The 26,627-nt window shown below is 40.3% G+C and overlaps 1 protein-coding gene across 7 annotated transcripts in view; it reads left to right on the forward strand.

Moving 5' to 3' along the window:
- PIGN (phosphatidylinositol glycan anchor biosynthesis class N) overlaps positions 1 to 26,280 on the forward strand; it is a 372,057-nt gene extending 345,777 nt beyond the window's left edge. For 5 of the 7 annotated variants that reach the window (XM_075826730.1, XM_075826731.1, XM_075826729.1 and 2 more), the window contains 3 exons: positions 1,584 to 1,626; positions 7,215 to 7,267; positions 25,069 to 26,280. In XM_075826730.1, coding sequence (XP_075682845.1) covers positions 1,584 to 1,626; positions 7,215 to 7,267; positions 25,069 to 25,192 — 220 coding nt within the window. In that variant the 3' untranslated portion in view covers positions 25,193 to 26,280. Of the gene's footprint in view, positions 1 to 1,583; positions 1,627 to 7,214; positions 7,268 to 10,014; positions 10,145 to 25,068 lie in introns of those variants that run through there. The other 2 variants (XR_012847699.1, XM_075826734.1) reach the window with 2 other exon arrangements.
- The last annotated feature ends 347 nt before the right edge of the window (positions 26,281 to 26,627 follow it).

Here is a 26,627-nt window from a genome sequence, read left to right on the forward strand (position 1 = left end):
ATAAAACTTTTTTCCACATAAACTTTAATGTACTTACAAAAAATTATTATTAAGTGCTGACCGTGTCAGACTGTGTAAGGATACAGCCTATTGACAAGAGGAGCAACAAAATGTAGCAGTCTAAGAAAAAGTGCTCTAGCATTGTTTATGAATGAAAGACCAACTTTTTATTAAAAGTACCACAATATGTATCACTATTTCTATAATCAAAAAATAAGAAAACCGCCAACCATCGCTATGACAAAAATACATACAATTTGATGAGGATAAGGACACTATCGTCACTGGCTACCAGGGGCTTACCTCTTATACAATACTTAGTTGCGGGATTCTATTGGATCCGGGGTAACAACAAATGGTAACACAGAGTGGTATGTACTTATAAACCTTGGTGTTAGCCCTAAAGTAACCTTAATCTTTGGTCCTTGTGAAAATCGCCCCGAATCGCCACGGTTGGGCATCCGCCACTAGCCTTTGTTGAACGAATATGTCGGTAAGCTCCATTGACGTAACTGCCTATATAGGGACAGTTGCACTGAGGGTTACCGTTGCAGCAGATGCCTCCCTACCTGCAGACTCTGACTACTCTGTTTTCCCATTATTGGGATCCTCTGGGATCCACACAGAGAACCCTCCACCAGCACGGCGACCTTCCCAACTGCCAGATTCCCCAGCTGCTTTCAAAGAAGCCGTATTCTCCTGCTGCTGTGTTAGCCCGGGAAAGCGAAGTCACTGGAGCTTTACCTGGGGTAGCCCCAGTGACGTAAATAGCCAGTTACATCACTGGGGCTACCCCAGGGAAGCTTCAATAGAGTATCTTCCTCAGCCACCCTGTCTCCTTATGTAAGATCTATGGACCTCCCACCCACATGGCAATCCTATTGTACTATCGCAACAGCCGGAGTCCCTGCCTGCTTCCAAAGCTGCTATGTCAGTCCGGGTAAGCCACGTCACTGAAGCTTCCCTGGGGTAGCTCCAGTGACTTATATGGCCAGCTTTGCGGCCAGTTACATCATCTGGCTACCATTTTAATTGACTTCTTGGAAACTGATTGTAAACTTCTCACTTTATTGATTAAACCATGCCGACAGAATGAAAGTATGCCATCAGTTTCCGATAAGCTAATTCTAAGGCTATAACCAAAAAGGCTGCACTTCCTGTTGTCACTTTTGCAGAAAGGACAGCCTCAAAAAAACTAACTGAAAAATGCCAATATCTCTGCAAAGTTTGTAATAAATCGTTGCTAAACTATGGCTGTTGCTCTAACTTCTGATTTACTAATATATGTCTAAATGTAAGCTTTTGGTGTAAATCCTCTTTACGTGAATCAGACGTGCCTGCTTTACATAATAAAAGCTGTCATTCAATAAGTGATTTACCCGTAATTATTATTTTTTCTATCCGTAAACTCATGACTTAACAATCAGTATTTTTGAGAGACACCCCAATGCTCACTTATCTCTTATAGACAAGTCTCGGTAAACATTGCCTTGTTGTATCCAGTGATGTGCATTGCATATAGAGACAGGATTAAACATACCATTTTCATATGTAGAAATAATATTTCACTTTGTCTCTTTCAGCTTGTTTCTCATCGTTCTTGTGATATCGGACATTATGTCTCTGGTAAGTCAGTTAGATATCCTGTGCCAGTGAAGCCAGAAGGCAATATTTCATTCTACAATATTCAGAACATTAGCGCATGTAGGAATTTGTGGTTGTTTTGCAGAATTGGACATGCATAAGCAGAAACTCTTTCAATAAATTTTTCCACATTTTTTTAATCCGTCTCGGTCCATAAATACTGTGTTGCGAGAACAAAGGTCCAGAAGGGCACTTAAATTGAATTTTGTATTCATTATGTTGAAGGAAATATTTTAGAACATAATTTGTAAGGAATCTGAATCTGCATGTATCTTGTGATGAGAAATAGGAAGAATAAATATTTTTACATTGCATTTTAGCAAAGAGAGAATAATAATTTAGAAAAGGTACCTTTTGGTATGTTCTTAAAAGAGCACTTCTTTCCTTATAATTGTGTTATAGAGATTCTAAGATGTTTCTAGAAGGCGTCCTTCAAATTCTTTACAGTATGTTTAAAGAAGAAATTAAATAAAACTATCTCTAAAATTCCTGATAGGAATTAGTGGGGCCTGATAGGCACTGGATTATCAAATATTCTGGATTATCAGACTGTCATAGAACAGTATATAAAACTTGAGTGTAAGGGTAGAAAACCTTAGAGTTATTCACATCGAAGACATTTATGGCATATCCACAAGATAGTTCCTAACTGCCTCTGCTTAGTCTTCTGCATCTGGTCTTTAATAATCTGGAACTAGGTGCCGATTATTAAATACTGAGTTAACTGGTTGCCGACACATGACGAGAATGCTCGTCCTGAGCGACGGGTACTTGGCGCATTAGGACGTGTATTCGGTGCATTAGGACGTGTATTCTCATCCTGTGTGACAGCCAGTGTCTGTGAAACACGATGAGCGGGGCAACGGCTGTAATACACAGCCACAGCCCCGCTCTATCTTAGATGAGAAGAGAAACCACTTCTCTCCACCGTTAACCCCTTGAGTACCGCGATCAAAGCTGATCGTGGCATTCAAAGCTAAAGTGAGAAGGGGGTCTCCCCTTTGATCGCATCACAGGAAATCCCTGTGACTCGATCAATGGCTAGACCTGGTATGGGCAGACAGCCCTGGGTCCATTGAAGGACCCCAGGGCTGTCTGACCATATTTCCTGTTGTTAGGGCATACTTAGGTATGCCCTAACAACTGCCTGTGTGCAATCAGTACAAAGGCTAATGTACTGGCATATAGATATATGCCAGTACATTAAGTTCAAACATCAAAATGAAAAATCCTTCTATGAGATTAAAAAAAAAAAGTTTTGTTAAATAAAAATAAAATAAAAATTGTAAAAAAATACAGAAATAAACATTTTTGACAATAAATAAACTATGCAAAATATAAGTCCCAAAACATGAAATAATATATGCGTATTTGGTATCACCACGTCCAAAATAACCTGTACAATAAATGTATACCGTTATTTATGATCGGTGTATGGTGTCAAAAAAAACAAACTGCAGCGGAACTGCTTTTTTTTTTTTTTTTTTTTTTTTCTACGTTTTTGGCAAAATAAAAATTTAGAGAAATTGAACGATTATGTAGGTACCGTTTTTTGGTACATTTACATTAAGTACAACTCGTCTCGCACAAAACAAAGTCTCATACGGCCACGTCGGACAAAAAATGAAAAGGTTCTGAGCGTCGGGATGCAAAGACTGAAATATAAAAAAATTGTTCGGTCCTCAAGGCCAAAATTGTCCGTGTCCTTAAGGGGTTAAGAGTTCATACATTATTCCGTTATTTACTGCTGTCGTTTTGCGTGCTGTCTTTTATCATTATTTTTTATTTTTATATGCTCTAGGTGTGTTGATTTGTGCTCCCCCTGCACGCACACACTTCGCTTTTGAGCCTAGGCTTGCATCACATTTGGTTATATAGATTTTTTTAAACCAACAGCTTGAAATAAAGTAGTATGCATTACAACTTGGAAGGACTGGTCTTTTTGAAAAATCAAATGGTTCCAGTATCCGTTTTTTTTTATGGCTCTACAATCTAACATTTTTACAACAATAATATTACTAGTTCTACCCTGTGCTCTCCATAAGCCCTAGATAGACACAGTTTATTAAAACAGAAAGGCAATCCAGTGCACTTCCCTGGACTGCAGCATTCACTCGATAGAGTTGGACAATCTTGCTGCATAAAGTCAGTGTGTAACCTCAGGCTTAATGGTCAATTGTCGTCATGTCTCCATTTGGCCATCACCATCCTTTCTATTTAATCCCATCAAAATACTTCTATAGATATCTTTGAGAAGACAAATAACTGAACAATTGTAAACAGGATGTCTGCTAAACTATGAATGTACTTCTTTTGCTACAAAGTTTAATATTTATAACTATTTAATAACTGCTATATTCATATACTAATCTAAGATTAAGTTAACATCCATATAACCGTAATCTACAGAGAGCACATTTAAGAATAATTACTTAACTTTGAGAGTTTTATGTCTTTAGAATTGATAGAGCTATGGAAATCCTGTGTACTGTGGATAATATTCCAGTTTTGGCGTATGGTAATTTAGAGTTTAGTGTTCATTTAAACCGTTTAAATGCATTGCCGTGTGGCAGGCATTAGGGATTTGTTACACTATCATCACTGAGTTTTTTTTAATCTGGTAGGAAAAGCGGTATAATCCACCTGACAAATGTCTAAGGGTCAGAAATCCACAGTATATGTATATATACACCATTCAGCCATAATATTAAAACTACTGACAGGTGACAGGGTGGGATATATTAGGCAGCAAGCGAACAGTCCGTTCTTGGAGTTGTGTTGGAATCAGGATAAATGGGTAAGGCCTCATTTACACGAGCGTGTGCGTTTTGCGTGCGCAAAAGGCACTTGACAGCTCCGTGTGTCATCAGTGTATGATGCGCGGCTGCGTGATTTTCGCGCGGCTGCGTGATTTTCGCGCAGCCGCCATCATAGAGATGAGGCTAGTTGACGTCAGTCACTGTCCAGGGTGCTGAAAGAGTTAACTAATCGGCAGTAACTCTTTCAGCACCCTCGACAGTGAATTCCGATCACAATATACAGCAACCTGTGAATAAATAAGACGTTCATACTTACCAAGAACTTCCTGCTTCCTCCAGTCCGGTCTCCCGGCCATTGCCTTGGTGACGCGTCCCTCTCTTGACATCCGGCCCCACCTCCCTGGATGACGCGGCAGTCCATGTGACCGCTGCAGCCTGTGATTGGCTGCAGCCTGTGCTTGGCCTGTGATTGGCTGCAGCCTGTGCTTGACCTGTGATTGGCTGCAGCTGTCACTTGGACTGAATTGTCATCCCGGGAGGTCAGACTGGAGGAAGAAGCCGGGAGTTATCGGTAAGTCAGAACTTCTTTTTTTTTTTTTTCTACACGTTCATGTATATTGTGATCGGAAGTCACTGTCCAGGGTGCTGAACCAGTTTAACTCTTTCAGCACCCTGGACAGTGACTGTCTCCTGACGTCGCGTACCGCCAAATTTTTTGCCGGGTTCGGTCAAAACGAGTTCGGCCGAACCCGGTGAAGTTCGGTTCGCTCATCTCTAATGACACTCCGTTTGGATTTTTGTAAACAGAAAAGCACGTGGTGCTTTTCTGTTTACATTCAGAGTTTGACCGCTCTTGCGAGAATCACGCAGTTCGCACGGAACTGCTTCCGTGCGACCTTCGTGGTTTTCACGCACCCATTGACTTCAATGGGTGCGTGATGCGCGAAAAACGCAGAAATTTAGAACATGTCGTGAGTTTTTTTCAGCGCACTCACGCTGAGCAAAACTCACGGACTGTCTGCATGCCCCCATAGACTTGTATAGGTCCGTGCGACCCGCGTGAAAAGCACGCGCGTCGCACGGACGTATATCACGTTCGTGTAAATGAGGCCTAAGTGTAAGGATCTGAGCAACTTTGACCAGGGCCAAATTGTGATGGCTAGACGACTGGGTCTTGTGGGGTGTTCCCGGTATGCAGTAATCACATAGTTTAACTTTGCCAAGCCAAGTCATCTTGTTGGTCTGTGACACTAATATTATTCTACATAGACCTATATGAATTCCTAAAGAGGTCCTGTCAGCTCTCCTGTGTAGTCTGATACTGCAGTCCTACTGCTTTCTATCTGTCGCGTACTTCTTCCTAACACACATTAGCAAAATTGGTAGATTAGCAATACAAAAGCATTTATAGATTAGCAAATTGTAGGATATATACAGTATAAGGGCTCATGACTAAAATTTCATTCTGATTTAGACATGACACCACTTTGGGATAATTGGTGTAAACCGCACTTAAAAAGATTGCAAAATATTGATTTTGGGAATAACTCAGGTTTCACACTTATTAAATAATAACAAAGATTCGGAGTTGTGAAATATTATACATGTATTTTGTCTAGTATTATTTCTTTGGTGGAATTTTATAATGAAATAAAATGGCAACAAGATTTAGGTCCTTATTTATAATGAGTTGGCAACAATTTCTATGATCATGAGTAAAGAAACGGTGAAAGCGACGAAATCATCGACTGTAATACTTCAAAATGTCTGTATCGGTTGGGATGTAGAGATTAATCTAAATGGCAAAAAAACTCTTTGATGGATGCAGACCTTATGCACTTGATGTGGCGTTTTCCAAAACTACATTTGCATTGGTCACAAATGCCAGAATTTAAGCTACGTATTTGATTTTGAGATACAAAAGGATCGTTCATTCATATTACTAGAATGTTATTCTGGTAATCCCATGTTATGAGACAAATTATACTTAAAATTCCTTCTTCAGCTTCTCTTTTTCACTTGTTTTGAGATCCTAAAAGGATGGTCTTCATCTGGATTTCCATCTAAAAAATATTTGGAAAACTCAAGTGCAATAGGGTCTTTCTGTATGAAAAAGGCCATTGGAGGCTAGGAAAATTCCTTAAAAAATGGAAATGGTGGAAAACAAAAGTTGAAGGATTGGAGTAAGATATGGCAATGCCTTGGTTTTTAAAGTTTTTTTTTTTAAATTTAATTTACTTATTTTTTTCTTCTCTGTGCTGGCAAGGAAGGGGTTGAGGAGGCGGGTCGTTCTATATGTGTATATGAATAGTTATATGGCAATGTTGATTTTTGCTGTTGACTAATGTTGTTCCACTATATGAAAAATAAGTATATATAAAAAATGAAAAGTTTTTAAACAACATTCAGATTGGTAAAACAAATATTTATTGCTGTATTCATTCACAAAACTGAAATGTAAATATGCAATATGCTCATATATACAATACTTAAGATGGCCATACACACTAGATTCTCTTCCGAAACTCCCCCATAACCATGCATTCTTATTTAAATGAGAATAGGGTGATAATTTCCTGGGAGATCAAAGGATCGGGCATGTTAAAGGTCAGGCTGCCCCATATACATTAAGTCATCAATTGATCCCGCTGAAATTAACATCATCAAATGCGTATGACCAGCGTTACTCCAGCACTTTCAGACCTGATGTGTTTGTTTTTTGTTTTTTTTTTAAGCAGTGTGTTTGCTCAGAGATTTTTGTTATCACACATTACTATATACCATCTAAATATGTTTTGGTTTTTTTTGCAGCACTTTTTCTTCCTGGTTAAAGATTATGGAAGTTGGTTAGACATTGGAACAAGGTACAGTCTGAGAGTATTTGAAAAGGAAAACAAAAAAAATAAATCATGCATAAATATTGAGAACCGTGTTCCGGATTTGACCACTTCTGTTATTATCTGCGTTTGTTCAGAGTGCGGTTTTTCATCAAGGTTTAACCCAAGAAGGAATGGTTACGTAACATGGAATTTACAAGTTATGTAAAATGTGGTGTATATAAGAGGTGTTCAACCCATGTTAGTCATTCATTTTGTGTTAGGACTGTTCTTTCCCCTTTCCGACACTAATGTAGCAAAGTGATAATGAATTACTGTGTACTAATGGCTATCACTACTAAATGAAGCATCTTTAACTGTGTACTAATAGTATCCTGTCTTTTACACAGGCTCCTGGGTCATTAACTTTCCCAGTTAATGAACACACACTTAACAAAGGAAGTGGGTCATGTGAGAGCTTAGGTGTTTGCTACAAATCATATGATGTGAAATGGAAATATTCCACGTAATCCATTTAACAACATAATGGTGCGAGCATGCTTTCCTATTACATTAATGTGTTAAAGTGTACTAGGATAACCAGAAATAATATGTTCTATCACTGTGTATAGTATTTTGTAAAGGCTAACTTTGTAATGGTACTTTATGTATGTATGTATATATACATTTTCATTTGTATTCTTTTCATATTTTCATTAACCTGTTCTTTAGAACCTGCTGGTTCAACGAGCGCTGATCAACGAGACCGCTCGTTGATCTGCGCTCGTTTGCTCCTGTCACAAGGAACTATGTATGGGGATGAGCACTCATTACTCCGATCTCTCGTCCCCATACATTATTATCATGTCGGCAGCATGTCAGGGAGATGTTCTGCCGACAACGATAATATATAACTTTTTTAAAACGATACGATCAGCAGATGAACGCTTTTTTGCCCGATAATTGGCCTGTGTAAAAGGATATAGACAATAGACAAAGAGCTAAGTTTCATATTAAGTGCAATAAAGCCACCTGCAGCAGAAGCAGTGAAGCGTTGCAGTGAGCTTTGCTTCTGCAGAAGCGTATCCAGACTATAGAACAATGTATGTCAGAGATTAACACTTCTATACTATATGGCCAAATGTATGTGGACAACCCTCCTAATTATTGAGTTTCAGCCACACCCATTGAAAAGAGGTTCATAAAATGAAAACACACAGTCATGTAATCTCCTTAGACAAACATTGCTGGTAGTGTGGGTTGTACTGAACAGCTCAGTGACTTTACTCTCATAGTATGCCAGCTTTGCCACAAGTCAGATGTGGAAATTTCTCATGTGCTAGATCAGTCCTGGTCAACTGTAAGTGCTATTACTGCTAGTATTACTTAAGTAGAAGTGTCTAAGAGTAATAGCTCAGTCACAAAACCACCAAATTTCACAGAGCAGAGCTAACTTGTGCTGAAGTGCGCGGCGCAAAAATATGATCTATTCTTTGTTGTATCACTCACTACAGAGTTCTAAATAGCCTATGAAAATAACAATAGCACAAGGACTGTGCTTTGGGCGCTTCATGAAATGGGTTTCCATGGTCGAGAGGCTGCACATTACTATGCACAATGCCAAGCGTCGACTGAAGTGGGGTAAAGCACACTACCGCTGATTGCCAAATCTAGGTTTGGTGGCTAACAGGAGAGCGCTACCTACTGGAATGCATTGTGTATAATGTAAAATTTGGTAGAGGAGGCATAATGATCTAGTGCTGTTTTTTCAGGATTTTAGTGAAGGGTAATATTAAGCCCTTAACACAAAATTACATAACTGTACATGATAAGGGTTAAGGGGAAGTATGGAGTGAGCTCACGGGCTGAGCTCGCTCCATACACAGCGGGTGATGGCTGTGTTATGCAGCCGACACCTCACTGCAACGGGCGGAATCAAAGTTTGCAAGCAGCGCAATTACTTCTTTGCGCAATTAAAAGGCTCTGATTGACAGGGCAAGTCATTCTGCCCTGCCAATCAGCGTCTTTCAACGACACAAACGGCACAATGACATCATCGCGCCGCTTGTGTCGTTCAACCCCAGCAGATCTGCTCAGAAGAGAGCAGGTCTGCGTTGCCACCGGACGGCGCGGGAACAGGATGGTGAGTATTCAACGTTTTTTTCTATCCTAATAAAAATGTGAGTGGCATTATCTACAGGGGGCTATATACAGGGTGGGCTATATGTGGAGCACTATATAGGGAGCTATATGTGAGGCACTATTTACAGGAGTTGGCTATATGTGGAGCACTATTTATAGGGGGAGATAAATGTAGGGCACGATCTACAGGAGTGGGCTATATGTTGGACACTATATACAGGGGTGGACTATATGTGGAGCACTATCTATAGGGGGAGCTATATGTGAGACACTATCTACAGAGGTGGGCTATATGTTGGACACTATATACAGGCGTGGGCTATATATATATGGAGCACTTTTTCCGGGGGTGGGCTATATGTGGAGCACTATCTACAGGGGGAGCTATATGTGGGGCACTATCTACAGAGGTGGGCTATATGTGGGGCACTATCTACAGGGGCTCTATGGGGGTCACGATCTACAGGGGGAGCTATGTAGGGCACTATCTACAGGGGGCACTGTGGGTGTGGGTGTGTGTGTGTGTGTGTGTGTGTGTGTGTGTGTGTGGTAAACCGTGTATGATACTATTACAATTGGAGGTGCAGTGTAGGGCACTATTATATTTAGGGCTACAGTGTGTGGCATAATGAGAACTTTATCTTTGTTTATAGGTGCAGAAATGTTTGAAAAGCGAGAAGCTGAAGACATCTGAGCGGAAAACTGCAGAAATGGGCTGTGGCCGGGAAGAGTTTTCATAGAGGTCTGGAGGAGGAGAAAAAGAACTAGAATCTGACGTCACCTGTGAGTCACATAATGTAAATGTTTATTCTGCCTCTAATCTGTACTGTATTCACTGTATGATCTGCAGCAAGATGATGAGTGGCATGATTTTTTTTTGTGTGAAACAACATCTCCCAGCATATCCTTACCATTGTTTGGGAGCTATACACGATTTAGTGCAAACCTATATGGCAGGGGTTGCACTAAATTGAGCTGTATTTGTGCTGGTGCTGTATTTACGTACTGAGCTTGGTTCTGGTGTTTTGTATGTATGGACTGAGCTTGGTTCTGGTGCTATATGTATATGTACTGAACTTGGTTCTGGTACTATGTATATGTACTGAGCTTTGTTCTGGCGCTGTATATATTTACTGAGCTTGGTTCTGTTGCTGCATATGCGAGTGTGTGTGTGTGTGTGTGTGTGTGTTTGTATGTTTTATATATATATATTAGTCCTTCTCAATGAATTAGAATATCATCAATCAATCAATTTCCAGCATTTTTTTCCTTTTAATGTTGATGGTTATTATGACTAAAAGTTAATCAAAACCCTAAATGTCTTTCAGAAAATTAGAATATTGGGTAAAAGTTGAAGATTGTAGACTCATGGTGTCACACTCTAATCAGCTAATCAACACAAAATACCTGCAAAGGTTTCCTAAGCCTTTAAAAGGACTGGTCTGTTGCTCAGTTGTTCAAACTCCTGTTTTTATATGAAAGTCAATTTTGCATTTCATTGGGAAATCAAGGTCCCAGAGTCTGGAGGAAGAGTGGAGAGGCACTCAATCCAAGTAGCTTGCGGTCCAGTGTGAAGTTTCCACAGTCAGTGATGGTTTGGGGAGCCATGTCATCTGCTGGTGTTGGTCCACTGTGTTATATCAAGTCCAGAGTCAACCAGCCATCTACCAGAAATTTTCGAGCACTTCATGCTTTCCTCTGCTGACGAGCTTTATGGAGATGCTGATTTCATTTTCCACGAGGACTTGGCACAAGCCCACACTGCCAAAAGTACCAATACCTGGTTTAATAACCACAGTATTACTGTGCTTGATTGGCCAGCAAACTCGCCAGAGCTAAGCCCCAAAGAGAATCTATGGGGTATTGTCAAGAGGAAAATGAGAGACACCAGACCCAACAATGTAGACAAGCTGAAGGCCACTATCAAAGCAACCTGGGCTTCCATAACACCTCAGCAGTGCCACAGGCTGATCGACTCCATGCCACACCTCATTGATGCAGTAATTCATGCAAAAAGAGCCACGACCAAGTATTGAGTGCATATACTGTGCATGCTTTTCAGTAGGCCTACATTTTTTTTATTAAAAATCATTTTTTAAATTGAGCTTATATAATCTGGTTATCTGAGACACAAAATTTAGGGGTTTTATTAACTGTTAGCCGTGATCATCAACATTAAAAGAAGAAAATGCTGGAAATAGATCACTCTGTTTGTAATGAATCTATATAATATGAGTTTCCTTTTTTGAATTGAATTACTGAAATAAGTTAACTTTAAAAATGATACTGTAATTCATTGAGCTTTGCTCTGGTGCTGTATGTATGCATTGAGCTTGTTTCTGATGTATGTATGTATGTATTGAGCTTAGTTATGGTGCTGTATGTATGTATTGAGCTAGGTTTTGGTGCTGTATTTATGTACTGAGCTTTGTTCTGGATCTATATATATGTACTCAACTTGGTTCTGGTGATGTATATAGAAATATATTGCTTGTAAAATGTACAAATAGTTTTATGCTCGAGTAACGAGTTACACAAAAAAAACTGTGGAAAAAGAATGACGCCTCATTGATTGGTAGAGAAAACAAACATGGAGAAGGACATGTCGGGAAAGAGGTTCGGGGGGGCGGCCAAACTGAACCTTTACCCGGGTGCTGGAGAACCTAGCTTCGCCTCTGATATCTACAAAAGGGGGCCCAACTCCACATTAACGCACATGGTTATGGAACAAGCTCATACAGGTGTGATGATCAGGTGTTCACGTACGTTTCGACAGATAGTGTATATTATGTAAATGCATTTAGAGCAAGCAATTTCTCCAGTGCAGAATATGGGCACTATAGTCTGCTATAAGTATAATCCCTCTGTCTATTAAGTGCTAAACCTATCAAATCTACTAGATTTACTGAGCACGAAAAAAATGGAACGGAAATGAAAAAAAAGTAAACAATAATGATGAATAATGAATAAGAAATTTCACAAAAAAAAAATTTACTTGTATGTTTCAATAATATATTTCAATAATATATTTCTATGTTGGCTACAGGCTCTTCAGTAGGGAAGGGGTGCACTTGAATAGAGAGCATGCAGCTGTGCTTGGGGAAAAGATGGCTAGGATGTTGGGGTAGTGTTTAAACTCAGGGAGAGGACAAGTACACGTGTAGAGGGCAAGGTAAGGTAAATGGAGAACCGGAAATTATTAATGAAACGGGGGGGGGGGGGGTGGGTTGAAATAGTGGAAAAAAAACCTATACGTTTTATGCTAACCAACGCTAGAAACGTAACAAAATGTATTAAAATGATGCCTGAGGAAAAGTATGACATAGTGTAGGCATAACTGCAACATGGCTGGATGATAGCATGATGACTGGGCAGTTAACCTTACCAGGTTACAATCTGTACAGAAAGGATCGTAAAAAGTGGAAAGGGGGAGGAGTTTGCTCTTATGTAGAGTCCAGTCTAAAGCCCACCCTACGGGATGATATCTATGAGGGAAATGATCATGTGAAGTCTATGGGTAGAAATGCATGGAGGGACTAACGATAATAAAATACTGTTAGGGGTTTGCTGTAAGTCACCAAATTTAACGGAATTCACAGAAAATCTTTTAGTAAGGCAAATAGATGAGGCATCAAATCACAATGAGGTATTCTAATGGCTGACTTCAACTACCCAGATATAAATTGGGAAACTGAAACCTGTGAATCTTCTAAAGGAAATGGATTTCTGTCAATAACTAAAGATAATTACCCGCCCCAACTGGTGCAGGACCCAACTAGAGAGAGAGCTATGCCAGGACAACAAATGTGCCTGTTTATGGGCACCTAGGTAAATAGTGACCATTATATAATCAACTTCCACCTCTTTTAATAGGGTGTTTTGTACAAGGAGCCACAAAAACACATAACTTTCCTGAACTTTCACACGTTCTACGTTCCTGTTATAGATAGATATAATCTGCTGCAGCATGTAGGTGGTTATACAGCAGTAATTAACAGTGTAGCTGAGAATCCAGAACTGGGGTGACATATAACACTAACCAGCAGCCTTTGTCTCCTCTCCCTGCTCCCTCCTCATTCTCCCCCTCCACTCTCTATAGACACAGAGCAGACTCCCCCCTACTTCCTGTAGTCCATCTCCTCTGCTCTGTAACTAGGGGGGATTTTGCTTACTAAAGGTAGCAGTAACTTCACGCAGAATTAGAATGGATAAAATAGTTACATTTTAATAAATTTATTATATATAGGTACACTATTAGATAGCATAAGTTGTTTGAAAACTTAGCGTCCATTTAACACCACAAAGATGTAGGATCACGGTGAAAATAGTATAATCAGTTAAAACATTTGTTCTTCAAACCACCTGTCTGAAATTGAGCTAATTGGGACAATGAAACATTTTAACTTTCAAGAAAATACTAAACTAACCCTTAGTGGACAAAAGCACATATCTAGAATAATTGGCCTTACACTATTTGGTGTCCTTCACTGTAAGGCAATGAAATGTGTGCAGTCATGGTAATTTTTGTTTGATTAGCCTTTAACCTCCCTTGGTGTGTGTATCAGTTGTCCGACTCCATAAAAACCTTTATTTCACATTTACTGCGCCACACTGATTGACCTTCCATTTCCCTCAACAGTTTTGGTTTTGGATGTCCAACGTTCTGAGAAGGTTATTAACTCCCTTTGAAAGGCTGGCTAGCCTATAATTGTATATATCCATAAAGTCAAAGTTATATCGGTGACCTTTCATGTGGCTGTATGCCCGGAGATTGCTTGATAACAAGTTCCTCTCCCATTTGAAAAGAGTTTTGTAGCACAATTAAAAATATTTATGTCAGTGGTGGATATAAAAAAGTGACCTTTCTGAACAGAAACAAATTGTCAATGTTTCTTGATAATGATACAAAAATAAGCTACAACCTGTAGTGTCATAAACGTAACTTTGTGCATTATGGCCTTCCAAAAAACATAATTTTGTGTATCATTTAAAACCGTTAAATGTGAATAAGGCTTAATTATTGTGTAATGAAAAGTTATGTTAGGCTCTGTTCACATGTGTGCTCGTTTTCCCATTTTTATGTTCCATCAAAAGCGCCAGATCTGTCGCATGACCGAAACCAATGGTGCCCGATGGAACCCATTGACTTTAATGGGTTTCATCGGGTTTCTTTCATTTTGCTGGACAAAATAGTGCTGCATCCGACGCTATTGCGTCCACCAAATATGATGGAATCTGTGATGAAGGTTCTTAACTCCAATGTAGATGTGAACAGAGCCTTACTTTATAATATGCTCAGTACATTAGGGCCTTACCATTTTCAAGGTATCTGCTTGCTGTAAGTAAAACGGAATATTATTTTTTACATTCAGAGGCTAAAAACCTATACAGACCTAACACTTCTCACCACATCTGTGAGTTTGCTATAATTGTGTCTAGTCAGTAGTAAATTATCAGAAGAGAGATTTGCGCTGCTGATGTATATAGCTCACAGGTCATTGTGAGCTAAGCTTGAATTTAGCTTTATTTACATAAAGCCGGAAAACCCCCATTAACCCTTTAGTGACCACCCATTAGTGTTTTTACGGCGGACACTAACGGGCTTTATTCCGATGCAATTGCCTTTTTGCGGTGCTGCATCAGAATAAATAAATGCCGACATGAGAAGTTAAATCTCCCTGCTCTCAGCAACCTCCGATAGCTATGGGCTGGGAGCAGACCTGCTGGAACGGGCAAGATCGAAATAAGTACCGATCTCGCACGTTTAATCCCCAGATGCTGCGCTCAATAGCGAGCGCTGCATCTGAGTGGTTTTAGAGGGAGGGGGCTTCCTCTCTCACCCCACCGGCACCCTGCGATCAGATACGCTCCAGCCTCCCTGGATGACTTTGCAGGCCATGTGACCGCCGCAGCCTGTGATTGGCTGCAGCAGTAGTCACATGGCTTGCCATGTCATCCAGGGAGGCTGGACTGGAGAAGAAGCAGGGAACTCTGGGTAAGTATAACTTTATTTATTTTTTTTCTTACTTGCGATTTTTGCAGCGGAATTACTGTGATTCTGTCGCAAATATTGCAACACACTACTTTGTTGCAGGTTTAAGCACCCCATTGAATTCAATGGCAAAACCCTCAACAGAAAAGCTGCGATTCCGCAGCATTAATTGACATGCTGCGGTTGAAGAAACAGCACCACAGGTCAATTTTTATGTGTTTTTTTTCGGCTGCATCTGCATTTTTCCGCAGTGTGGGGACGAGATTTGTTGAAATCTCACACACACTGCTGCTACTGTAAAACACTGCGAATTTTCTGCAATTAATCCGTTGCAAAAAATCCGCAGTGTTTACGCTGTGTGTGTTCCTACCCTAAAAGTGATCGGATGATGGCATAGTGAAGTCCCTTAGTAGGACTTGTAAAAATGTGAATAAAAAGTTGAACAAAGTCAATAATAAATGAACAAAAATCCAAAGTGAAAAAAAATGAAAAACCCACTTCTTCGCCTTACAAAATTCTTTATTATTAAAACCCCCCCAAAAAAAGTTACACATATTTGGTATTGCTGCGTCAATAATGATCCCAACTATAAAGTTATTACATTATTCAACCCGCTCAACGAACAGCGTAAAAAAAAAATGCAAGAATTGATGTATTCTGTGAATCCTGCCTTAAATTTTTTTATAAAAAGTGATCAAAAAGTCACACGTACTCCAAAATAGTACCAATAAAAACTACAAGTCATCCCGCAAAAAAAGCCCACATACAACCGCATCGACAGAAAAATAAAGAAAAGTTATGGCTCTTCAAATGTGGTGACATAAAAACAAATAATTTGGGAAAAAAAGTAGTAAATCATAAAAAATCTATATAAATGTGATATTGTTGCAATCGTAACAACCCGCTGAATAAAGTTATTGTGTTATTTATACCGCCCGGTAAACATCGTGAATTTAGGACGCAAAAAAGAGTGGCAAAATCGCAGGTTTTTTCTATTACCCCCAAAAAAAGTTAATAAAAGTTAATCAATAAATTATATGTACCCCAAAACGGTGCTTTTAAAAAATATAACTTGTCTCGCAAAAACAAGTCCTCATACAGCTATGTCAACTCAAAAATAAAAAAGTTATAGCTCTTTGAATGAGACAATGGGAAAAATGAAAATAGCTTGGTCATTAACCCCTTAGGGACCAGCCTATTTTAGGCCCTAATGACCAATCTATTTTTTTCACTTTTCCATAGTCGCATTCAAAGAGCTATAACTTTTTTTTATTGTTCCATTGACATAGCTGTATGAGGACTTGTTTATTGCGAGATTAGTTGTATATGACAGCCGAGTCCCGGCTCCAGCCTGCATGGGACACCCGTGCAGGGCTTAGACTGGGCCGCCGTGAAAAGGCGACGGCCTAACCTAAGGCCCCTTAGTGACCTCCGTGAAAAGGCGTATTGGTGATCACTAAGGGGTTAAGACATAAAATAGGCTGGTCACTAAGGTTGCAGTAAATATTGAAGTATAAGATATTTAGTGGTAGATTCCTACCATTTCTTGGCGGGTTCTGGGATTTCTTGGATTTCCTGCGTATACAGAAGTATATGTAAAATACGTCTTAATACTCAACAGCAGGGCCATGTGCACATCTAGCGTTGTTATACTTTGTTAAATGTGGATTTGGCCACAGATTATTGCTTCACATTTTACAATTTGCATTGGTATGTCTGGAAGAAATGCGCAGCATGACCTCAAATCTGTGTGTACCTTATTCACATGGATTGTACTGTACTTTGTTGCAGACTTTCCTCAACATATGTCACGTGAACGTGGCTTTAACAGTATGAAGTAATGCATGTATGGAGATGTTACAATATTTACTTCTATTTCAGATGTTCACATACCCCATTAGGGATGGTTTTATAAACTATTTATGGACGTCTGTTTTTGATTAAAATAATTTGTTTACAGTCAATGAGCTCCTCGGATTCTCTGCTCTATCATTTTCTGCAGTAAATAGTCTGCCCATTCAAGTCTTTATAAATTATAGTTTACCTTATTAAATTTTTTTTTTTTTTACTGATTAAAATAAAGGGGAATGTAATATTATTTAAAGTAGGTCCATGACTGTACTCTTGCTGTACAAGGTACTCTGCAAACCATGACCATATTCTATCTGTAAATATAATACTAAACTAAAATGTAAGCAAGTCACCTAGAATTTAACATATAAACGTAACCCGGAAGAAATATAGCGTACTCTTTAATTTGGCAGGTCAAGAAATATAATTAAACAGGGAATATGGAACATAGTGAGGGAAAAAGGGGACCAGTGTTCTGCATATAGTAATAAAAAATAGGGAAAGAAAGGCAGGAGTAAGGGTCCTTTTAAACCGGCCCATTTTGACCGGTACAATGAGCGCCGATAAACGAGACAGCTCGTTAACGTCTACACAGGGCAATTATCAGGAACGAGCGTTCTGTGAATGCTCGTTTGCCCGATATTTTGCCAGTGTAAAAGGGTCTTAACTCTGCTGAGGAACAAAGTGATACAGCAAGTACATAACAGGGAAAAAGTTTAAGTAGCCCTCTACTACTGCACTACTGTGGTGGTATATTAGAATTATCAGAATGCCTATGTAACCTTTAGGCCTTATTCACACGACAGGGTCTGAGTGTCGGCCGATATAATCGGCCGCTTTGGGCCGTTTTTTCCTGGCCGGTTTGCATCCAGTTCCGATTCCGTTCCGGGCCGTGTTGCCGTTTTTAACGGCCGATTTTGACCCGTTTTACATCCGGTTTTTTTCCCTGTCCGTTTTAAAATCGGATGAATTTAATTTACATTTTTGCCACACACTTCCCTCTGTGGGTAGTGCCACACACTTCCCTCTGTGGGTAGTGCCACACACTTCCCTCTGTAGGTAGTGCCACACACTTCCCTCTGTAGGTAGTGCCACACACTTCCCTCTGTAGGTAGTGCCACACACTTCCCTCTGTAGGTAGTGCCACACACTTCCCTCTGTAGGTAGTGCCACACACTTCCCTCTGTAGGTAGTGCCACACACTTCCCTCTGTAGGTAGTGCCACACTCTTCCCTCTGTAGGTAGTGCCACACACTTCCCTCTGTAGGTAGTGCCACACACTTCCCTCTGTAGGTAGTGCCACACACTTCCCTCTGTAGGTAGTGCCACACACTGCCCTCTGTAGGTAGTGCCACACAACCCCTGTAGGTAATGCCACACAGCCCCCCGTAGGTAATGCCACACAGCCCCCTGCAGGTAGTTCTACACAGCATCCCCCCCTACCTGTCTGTAGATAGCGTGACCGTTCCAGGAGAAGTCCCTGACTTCAATGTCCATATATGGCCACAGGGTCGGGGATTCCGCTTCAGAAGTGCCTGACGTCACTGTGTCCATATATGGACAGTGAAGCCAGGGACTTCTCCTGGAGCGGAATCCCCGGCCATATCACCGGGGATTCCGCTTCAGAAGTCGTTGACTTCACTGTGTCCATATATGGACACAGTGAAGTCAGGGACTTCTGCTGGAGCGGAATCCCCAGCCACAGCATTGCCGAAGCTGTGGCCGGGTATTGGGGATTCCGCTCCTAAAGGGAGCAAAAAAAATATCCTCCTCACATGCACTTCGCACCGTGTGGAGGAGAAGGAGAGAGCGGGAGCAACAGAAGACACGGACTTCACTTGGAGCACATTCAAGTGATGGCCGTGTATTACCCGGCCCCATAGACTTCTATGGGAGCCGGGCGGCCAGGAGAACGGCCGAAAATAGGGCATGTCCCGCTTTTTGACGGCCGGGGTTTCCTGGGCCGTTAAAAAATCGGTCGTGTGAATAGCCCCATTAGGGGTCTATTGTTCCTACTGCAGCCGTGGGACGGACGTTTTTTTGAACGGCCGTCACACAGCCGGGAAACCCTGACGTGTGCATAAGGGCTTAGGCTGGATTTCCACAGGGCGTTTTTTTTACATAGTTTATGCAGTTTTGTTGCAGCTTTGCATTGTAAAATTATTTTTATAAAATGCATGTGTTTTACCGTGATTTTCAGTGATTTTACAATGCTGTTTTCAGCTGTGTGCTTCACCTATAAGTAGACGTGCGGCCGAACACTGCATCGCAGAATCAGAGTAAAATGTATGCATTTTTCAAAGCAATTGAAAACTGCAATAAAATGCACATTAACACTGCAAAAACAATTACAATAAAGAAAATGCCCTGTGTAATACGATCCTAAAAAAAGATAACACATTGTGCTCATTAAAAAGGAATAATTTGTTTACTTGCAACAATACAGGATGTTCAAAACATGCCCAAATCAGTCCACATTAGATATTCCAAGATCTATCCACGGAGGATGAAGTATAGTGTTTGATACAATGGGTAGAAGTTGGAGATCCATTTGAGCGGATATAAAGTCCTTGAACCAAGGAAATACCAAAATCCCCATGCAGGGGCTGATGCTAGGATATAAAACTAGATTTACCACAATAAAAGTAGGGGAAAATATAAACAATGACCCAGCAGTGGCTATGCCCTTTAACCCAGAACAAGATGGTAAACCCTACCTGTAGGGGATTCCGTGATCCTTCAGAGCATCCATTAACCCCTTCCCGACATTTGACGTAAATGTACGTCATGGAAAGCATTGACTTCCCGCAAAATGCCGTACGTTTACGTCAAATGTTTGGCACCGGCTCAGAAGCTGAGTCGGTGCCATCATCGTCGGATCTCAGCTGTATCTTACAGCTGACATCCGACTGTAACGGCGGGGACCGAAATTAGCTTCGATCCCCGCCATTAACCCCTTAAGTGCAGCGCTCAAACGCGATCGCTGCACTTAAGGTGTTTGCAGCTCATCGGAGCCCTAGCAATGAAATTGCCGGGGTTCCGGTGGCTGCAATGGCAACCGGAGGCCTAATACTGGCCTCCCGGTCTGCCTAGCACCGAAGCCGGTCAAGATCCGCCCGGCGGCGGAGCCTGATCGGCTTCCGTAGCTGCCGACAAGATGGCGCCGGGTCAGGAGCTGATCCGGCGTCATCAGCGGTGGAAGTCAGCTGTACTGTACAGCTGACATCCACCTGTAACGGCAGCAACCGGAGCTAGCTCCGATCCCTGCCATTAACCCCTTTGATGCAGCAATCGAAAGCGATTGCTGCAATCGTAGCGGTTACTAGCAGATCGCCAGCCCCGACAGGCAATCGGGACTGGCGACTGCTGTGATGGCAACAGGAGACACAATGTTCTCCTGCTCTGCCATTACGGAAGCCGATTTAGGCCCCGCCGGGAGGCGAAGCCTAGTCGGCTTGCTGTCAGTGAATGACTGACAGATCTAATACATTGCACTACATAGGTAGTGCAATGTATTAGAAAAAAAAAATCTGACCGTTGGACCTTCAAGTCCCCTAGTGGGACTTGAAGAAAAGTGTACAAAAAAGTATAAAAAAGTGCAAAAAATAAAAGTTTGAAAACAATAAAAGTTTCAAGTAATCAAATAAAACACAATCACCCTTTTACACTTATCAAGTCCTTTATTATTGAAAAATAATAATAAACCATATGTATTTGGTATCGCCACGACCGTAACGACCTGAGGTATCAAAATATTATATTATTTATTGCACGCGGTGAACAGCGTAAAAAAAAAACGTAAAAAACTTTACCAGAGTTTCTGTTTTTTGGTCACTTTGCCCTACAAATATTAGAATAAAAAGTGATCAAAAAGTCGCACGTATCCAAAAATGGTACCTATAAAAACTATAGCTCGTCCCGCAAAAAACAAGCCCTCATACACCTCCGTCGACAAAAAAATTAAAAAGTTAGGGTTCTCACAACTTGGCGACAGAAAAAATACATTCTTTTTACAAAAGTAATTTTATTGTGCAAAAAGTTGTAAAACATAAAAAAGTGCTATAAATTAGGTATCACCGGAATCGTACTGACCCGCAGAATAAAGTTAACATGTAATTTATAACGCATGGTGAACGCTGTATAAAAAAACCGAAAAAAGCTGTGCCAGAATTGCGTTTTTTTGTTTACCTGGCATCCCAAAAAATAGGATAAAAGGTGATCAAAAAGTCACATGTACCCCAAAATGCTACCAATAATAACTACAGCTCGTCCCGCAACAAACCAGCCCTCATACCACTACGTCTATGAAAAATAAAATTAGTTATGGCTCCAATAAGTCAGGAAATAAAAAAATATGCAGTTGTGCCCGAGGGGAACATTTCTTCTGTTTCAAGAGGCGATTTATCATGGACCTAAAATTAGGGAACCAGGAAGGGGAGAGCCCAAACATATCCGCTGGAAGCGACGGTGCCTGTATTATACCAGGACAACACTTTCCCAGCAAAATTCCCCAAACTACAAAAGGTGCGGAGTGTGGACCAAAAGGGGGATAAGAAATGACACCATTTATCAGTGCGACACTGGCCTGTGCGGAAAGGATTCACAGCGTAACACACATCTATGGATTATTTTTTATTTTTTTATACCACCTGACTATGCCCCTTATATACTCCGCCCCACTTACATGTACCCCCACATTATAAAACACCAGCAATACTCAAACAAATATAGTACCAAGCAAAATTCGCTCTCCAAATGCCAAATGGTGCTCCCTCGGCTCTGAACCCTACAGTGTCCCCAAACAGCAGTTTCCTTCAACATATATGGCATCGTCATACCCGGGAGAACCCTTTTAACAATTTTTGGGGTGTGTTTCTCCAGCGTCATAAGCTTGGCATGACATATATGCCACTGAATGGCATATCTAGGGAAAAATATAAATTTTTAATTTGCACCATCCGCAGCGCATTCATTTATGGAAAAGACCTGTGGGGTGAAAATGCTCACTACACCCCTTAATAAATGCCTTGAGGGGTGCAGTTTCCATAGTGGGGGTCACTTATCAGGGGTTTCTTTTTATTATTTCACATCTGAGCCTCTGCAGTTGTGAACCAATACTTTGTAATTCGCCAAATTAGGCCTCCACTCCGCATGGTACTCTTCTCTTCTGAGCCCTGTCATATGTCCAGACAAAAGATTAGGGCCACATGTAGGGTGTTTCTAAAACCGGGAAACACCGCATAATAATTAGAGAGCGGTCTTGTTATGGTGGCACAAGCCGGGCACCACATATTGGCATATCTATGGAAAAAAAATCCCATTTTCACTCTGCAACATCGAGTGAACACTAATTTCTACAAAACACCTGCAGAGTTAAAATGCTTACTACACCCCTTGGTAAATGCATTGAGGGGTGTAGTTTCCAAAATGGGGTCACATCTGGGGGGTTTCCACTGTTTTGGGCCCACAGGCACCCAGAAACCAATCCAGCTACATCTGCACTCCAAATTGCGGTCCTTCCCTTCTGAGCCCTGCTGTTTGCCCAAACAGCAGTTTATGACCACATATGGGGTATTGCCGTACTCGGGAGAAATTGCTTTACAAATGTTGCGTTCTTTTTTTCCTTTATTTGTTGAGAAAATGAAAAAATTTGCGCTAAAGCTACGTCTTATTGAAGAAAAAGGACTGTTTTTATTTTCACTGCCTAATTCTAATAAATTCTATGAAACATCTGTGGGGTCAAAATGCTCACTACACCCCTAGATGAATTCCTCAAGAGGTGTAGTTTCCTAAATGGAGTCCCTTTTTGGGCGTTTTCATTGTTTTGTCCCCTCAGGGGCTTTGCAAATGTGACCTGGCCTCCGCAAATCATTCCTGCTAAATGTGATCTCAAAAAGCCAAATAGTGCTCTTTCCCTTCTAAGCCCTGCCGTGTGTCCAAACAGCCATTTATTACCACATGTGGGGCATTGTTTTACTCGGGAGAAATTGCTTTACAAATTTTGTGGTGCTTTTTCTCCTTCAGTCCTTCTGGAAATTAGAAAAAATTTGCTAAACCTAGATTTTTTTTTGAAAAAATGTAGATTATTATTTTCAGGGCCTACTTCCAATAATTTCTGCAAAAAAACTGGGGTCAAATCGCTCACTATACCCCTAGATAATTTCCTCAATGGGTGTAGTTTTCAAAATGGGGTCACTTGTGGGGGGTTTCCACTGTTTTGTCCCCTCAGGGGCTTTGCAAATGCGACATGGCCTCCGCAAACCATTCCTGCTAAATTTGAGTTCCAAAAGCCAAATGGTGCTCTTTCCCTTATCAGCCTCGCCGTGTCTCCAAACAACCGTTTATTACCACATGTGAGGTATTGTTTTACTCTGGAGAAATTGCTTTACAAATTTTGTGGTGCTTTTTCTCCTTTAGTCCTTGTGGAAATGAGAAAAAAAATCGCTAAACCTACATTTTCTTTGAAGAAATGTTGATTTTAATTTTCACGGCCTACTTCCAATAATTTCTGTAAAAAACCTGTGCGGTCAAAATGCTCACTACACCCCTAGATAATTTCCTTGAGGTGTCTAGTTTCCCAGATGAGGTCACTTTTGGGTGATTTTTACTTTTTTGTTACTGCAAGAGCCCTTCAAACCTGACATGGTGCCTAAAATATATTCTAACAAAAATAAGGCCCCAAAATCCACTAGGTGCTCCTTTGCTTCTGAGGCCGGTGCTTCTTTCCAGTAGCACGCTACGGCCACATGTGGGATATTTAATAAAACTGCAGAAACTGGGCAACAAATATTGAGTTGCATTTCTCTGGTAAAACCTTCTGTGTTATAAAAAAAAATTGTATTAAACATTTATTTCTGCAGAAAAATATGAAATTTGTAAATTTCACCTCTACTTTGCTTTAATTCCTGTGAAATGTGTAAAGGGTTAAGGCATTTTCTAAATGCTGTTTTGAATACTTTGAGGGGTGAAGTTTTTAAAATGGGGTGACTTTTTGGTTGTTTCTAATATATAAAGCCCTCAAAGCCACTTCACAACTGAACTGGCCCCTGTAAAAATAGCCTTTTGAAATTTTCTTGAAAATGTGAGAAATTGCTGCTAAAGTTCTAAGCCTTGTGAGGTCATAGAAAAATAAAAGGATGTTCAAAAAACGATGCCAATCTAAAGTAGACATATGGGTGATGTTAATTAGCAACAATTTTGTGTGGTATAACTGCCTGTCTTACAAGCAGATACATTTAAATTGAGAAAAATGCTAATTTTTGCAATTTTTCGCTAATTTTTGGTGTTTTTCACAATTAAATACTGAACATATCGAGCAAATTTTGCCAGTAACATAAATTCCAATGTGTCACGATAGGTGAAAGCATTCCGGAGTTATTACCACATAAAGTGACACATGTCAGATTTGAAAAATGAGGCTCTGTCAGGAAGGTCAAAAGTGCCTAAACAGGGAAGGGGTTAAAGGGTTCTTGGTGCTCAAAAGTTTATATTATCATAGGTGGACCATTATATCTGGATTCCATTATAAGTAGACCAGTAATAAGGGGAACTTGCCCACAGGGAGTAGTTACCAGGGCAGACAGGATAAGTGGAAATTGATTAATTTCAGCAGCAGAGCCAGCTTGCTGTCCATCAGAGAAGTGTATGGGGTTGGCGAGGGGCCTGTAGGGAGACTGTATCATCTATGTGGCATTATTATTTGTCAAGGAGCAATTTGAACCTGATGAGATTTAAAGGCATGATGACCACTGAAGTGACACCAATTGGTATTGTAAAGCAAATCGATTAATGCATGGTTGTTCATAAGATTATTTGCGATGATGTTCCTCTGATGTGTTATTAATAAACTATATATTTTTTCCAGTATCAGTCACTATGTCATTGTGATGTCGATGACCATATTCCTGATGCTTCTGAGTGGTTTGGCCCATTGGCTTACAACAAAGAAGATAGAAATAAGAAGAAAAAAGAAACACCACGATACCTGACACAGACAACAAGCGCCTACATTCACAGAAGCTAAGCCACAAAGGAATAAAGTGCACTGAGCGTATATTTAAGCATTTCGAATTCAAAGATTCACATATCACTGGTACTGTAATGTGCATAATCCAACAATAGCCAATAAGATTCTAGCTGCTATTCCAATGTTCCTTAGAAAATCAATGAAGAGGTGTGCAGAGGGGTGGGGGGCAGTGAAAGAAATCAAAATACTTCACTTGTGGGCCCGGTTTATCACATTCCTCTTTCCCAGGAGAAGTGCTTATTTTACCCCCTCCTTCCCATCAGCTGTAGGGGGAGAAGGGTACCATGACCATTTTTTTGTTAATGTTGCAGTGCCTCTGGAGAGTGGAAATCTAGGGCATATTTACACCACTAATGGCAAAGAATAAGGCTAGGGATTCACGTCGACATGGAGACGTCGCCGATTCTCGTTAAAATCTTCAATGTTACGCTATGGAGGAGAAAGTTGCAAGTAACAATTTTACAAAGTCATATACAACTTTCTTTTCCAAGCCGTTGTAATCCCATAATTTTACCGTTCATCGCGAATGACACTTTGTCGCCGTGTCGCATAATGGTTTTAAACTTGAAATGTAGTTCTCTCTCACCAGACGCCCCATAGTAAAAATGTCTACCTCCTATGTTCTACACACTATTGCCATCTGATTTGTTGTTTGGTCTTGCACTACAATATTTGTATTTTATGAAATAAGGTTCTAAAAATGTTTTGGTATAAACATTTGAAATATATCATGGTCAATTTGTATGTTTGTGAATTTTACTCCGCTTTCTCTTTACATTATAACTAATATAATATGAGGAGAATTGGTAAGTTACATTGCATACAGTGTTACCTGTATCGTCTATTATAAAATATAACATGATCTGTATATATTAATTGGAGAAACTAAAGCGGTCTGGATTATTGTCCATGAAATCTTCTGTATATCGCTACCAGTTATGAAGGGGGATAATGATTGGGGGTAGGTGGTGTATTCAGGAAAATGGAATGGTAAATGGAATATTGTATTAACTTTTATATTTTGATGATTAAACTAAAGCATTAGTTTTATTATTGAGGTTTGTCTTTTTTTGTTGCTGAAAACCTGACATCTATGCAAAATATAGATGACTATGTATTAGTACGTATAAGTGATTTCCTGACAACTGTGGTTCTGCATATAATACCAGACATCCGATATAATTCAGTATATTAGGTTGGTCACATACTGATTGCATGTTTTGTTCGGCACCAGATATTGACTATTAATACTTGGTGGCGGTTATAACACAATATTTTGCATATGACAAATTGCTCCCTGACATATTTCCAAGACTTTGTCCTCATGCATCCACTATGTCTAGAAGAAAGAAGATTCTACACCAACATACAAGGGGATTCTTTACTGTAAGGGTATG

This window comes from Rhinoderma darwinii, chromosome 5 (assembly GCF_050947455.1).
Source record: "Rhinoderma darwinii isolate aRhiDar2 chromosome 5, aRhiDar2.hap1, whole genome shotgun sequence".
In the NCBI taxonomy this organism is placed as follows: domain Eukaryota; kingdom Metazoa; phylum Chordata; class Amphibia; order Anura; family Rhinodermatidae; genus Rhinoderma; species Rhinoderma darwinii.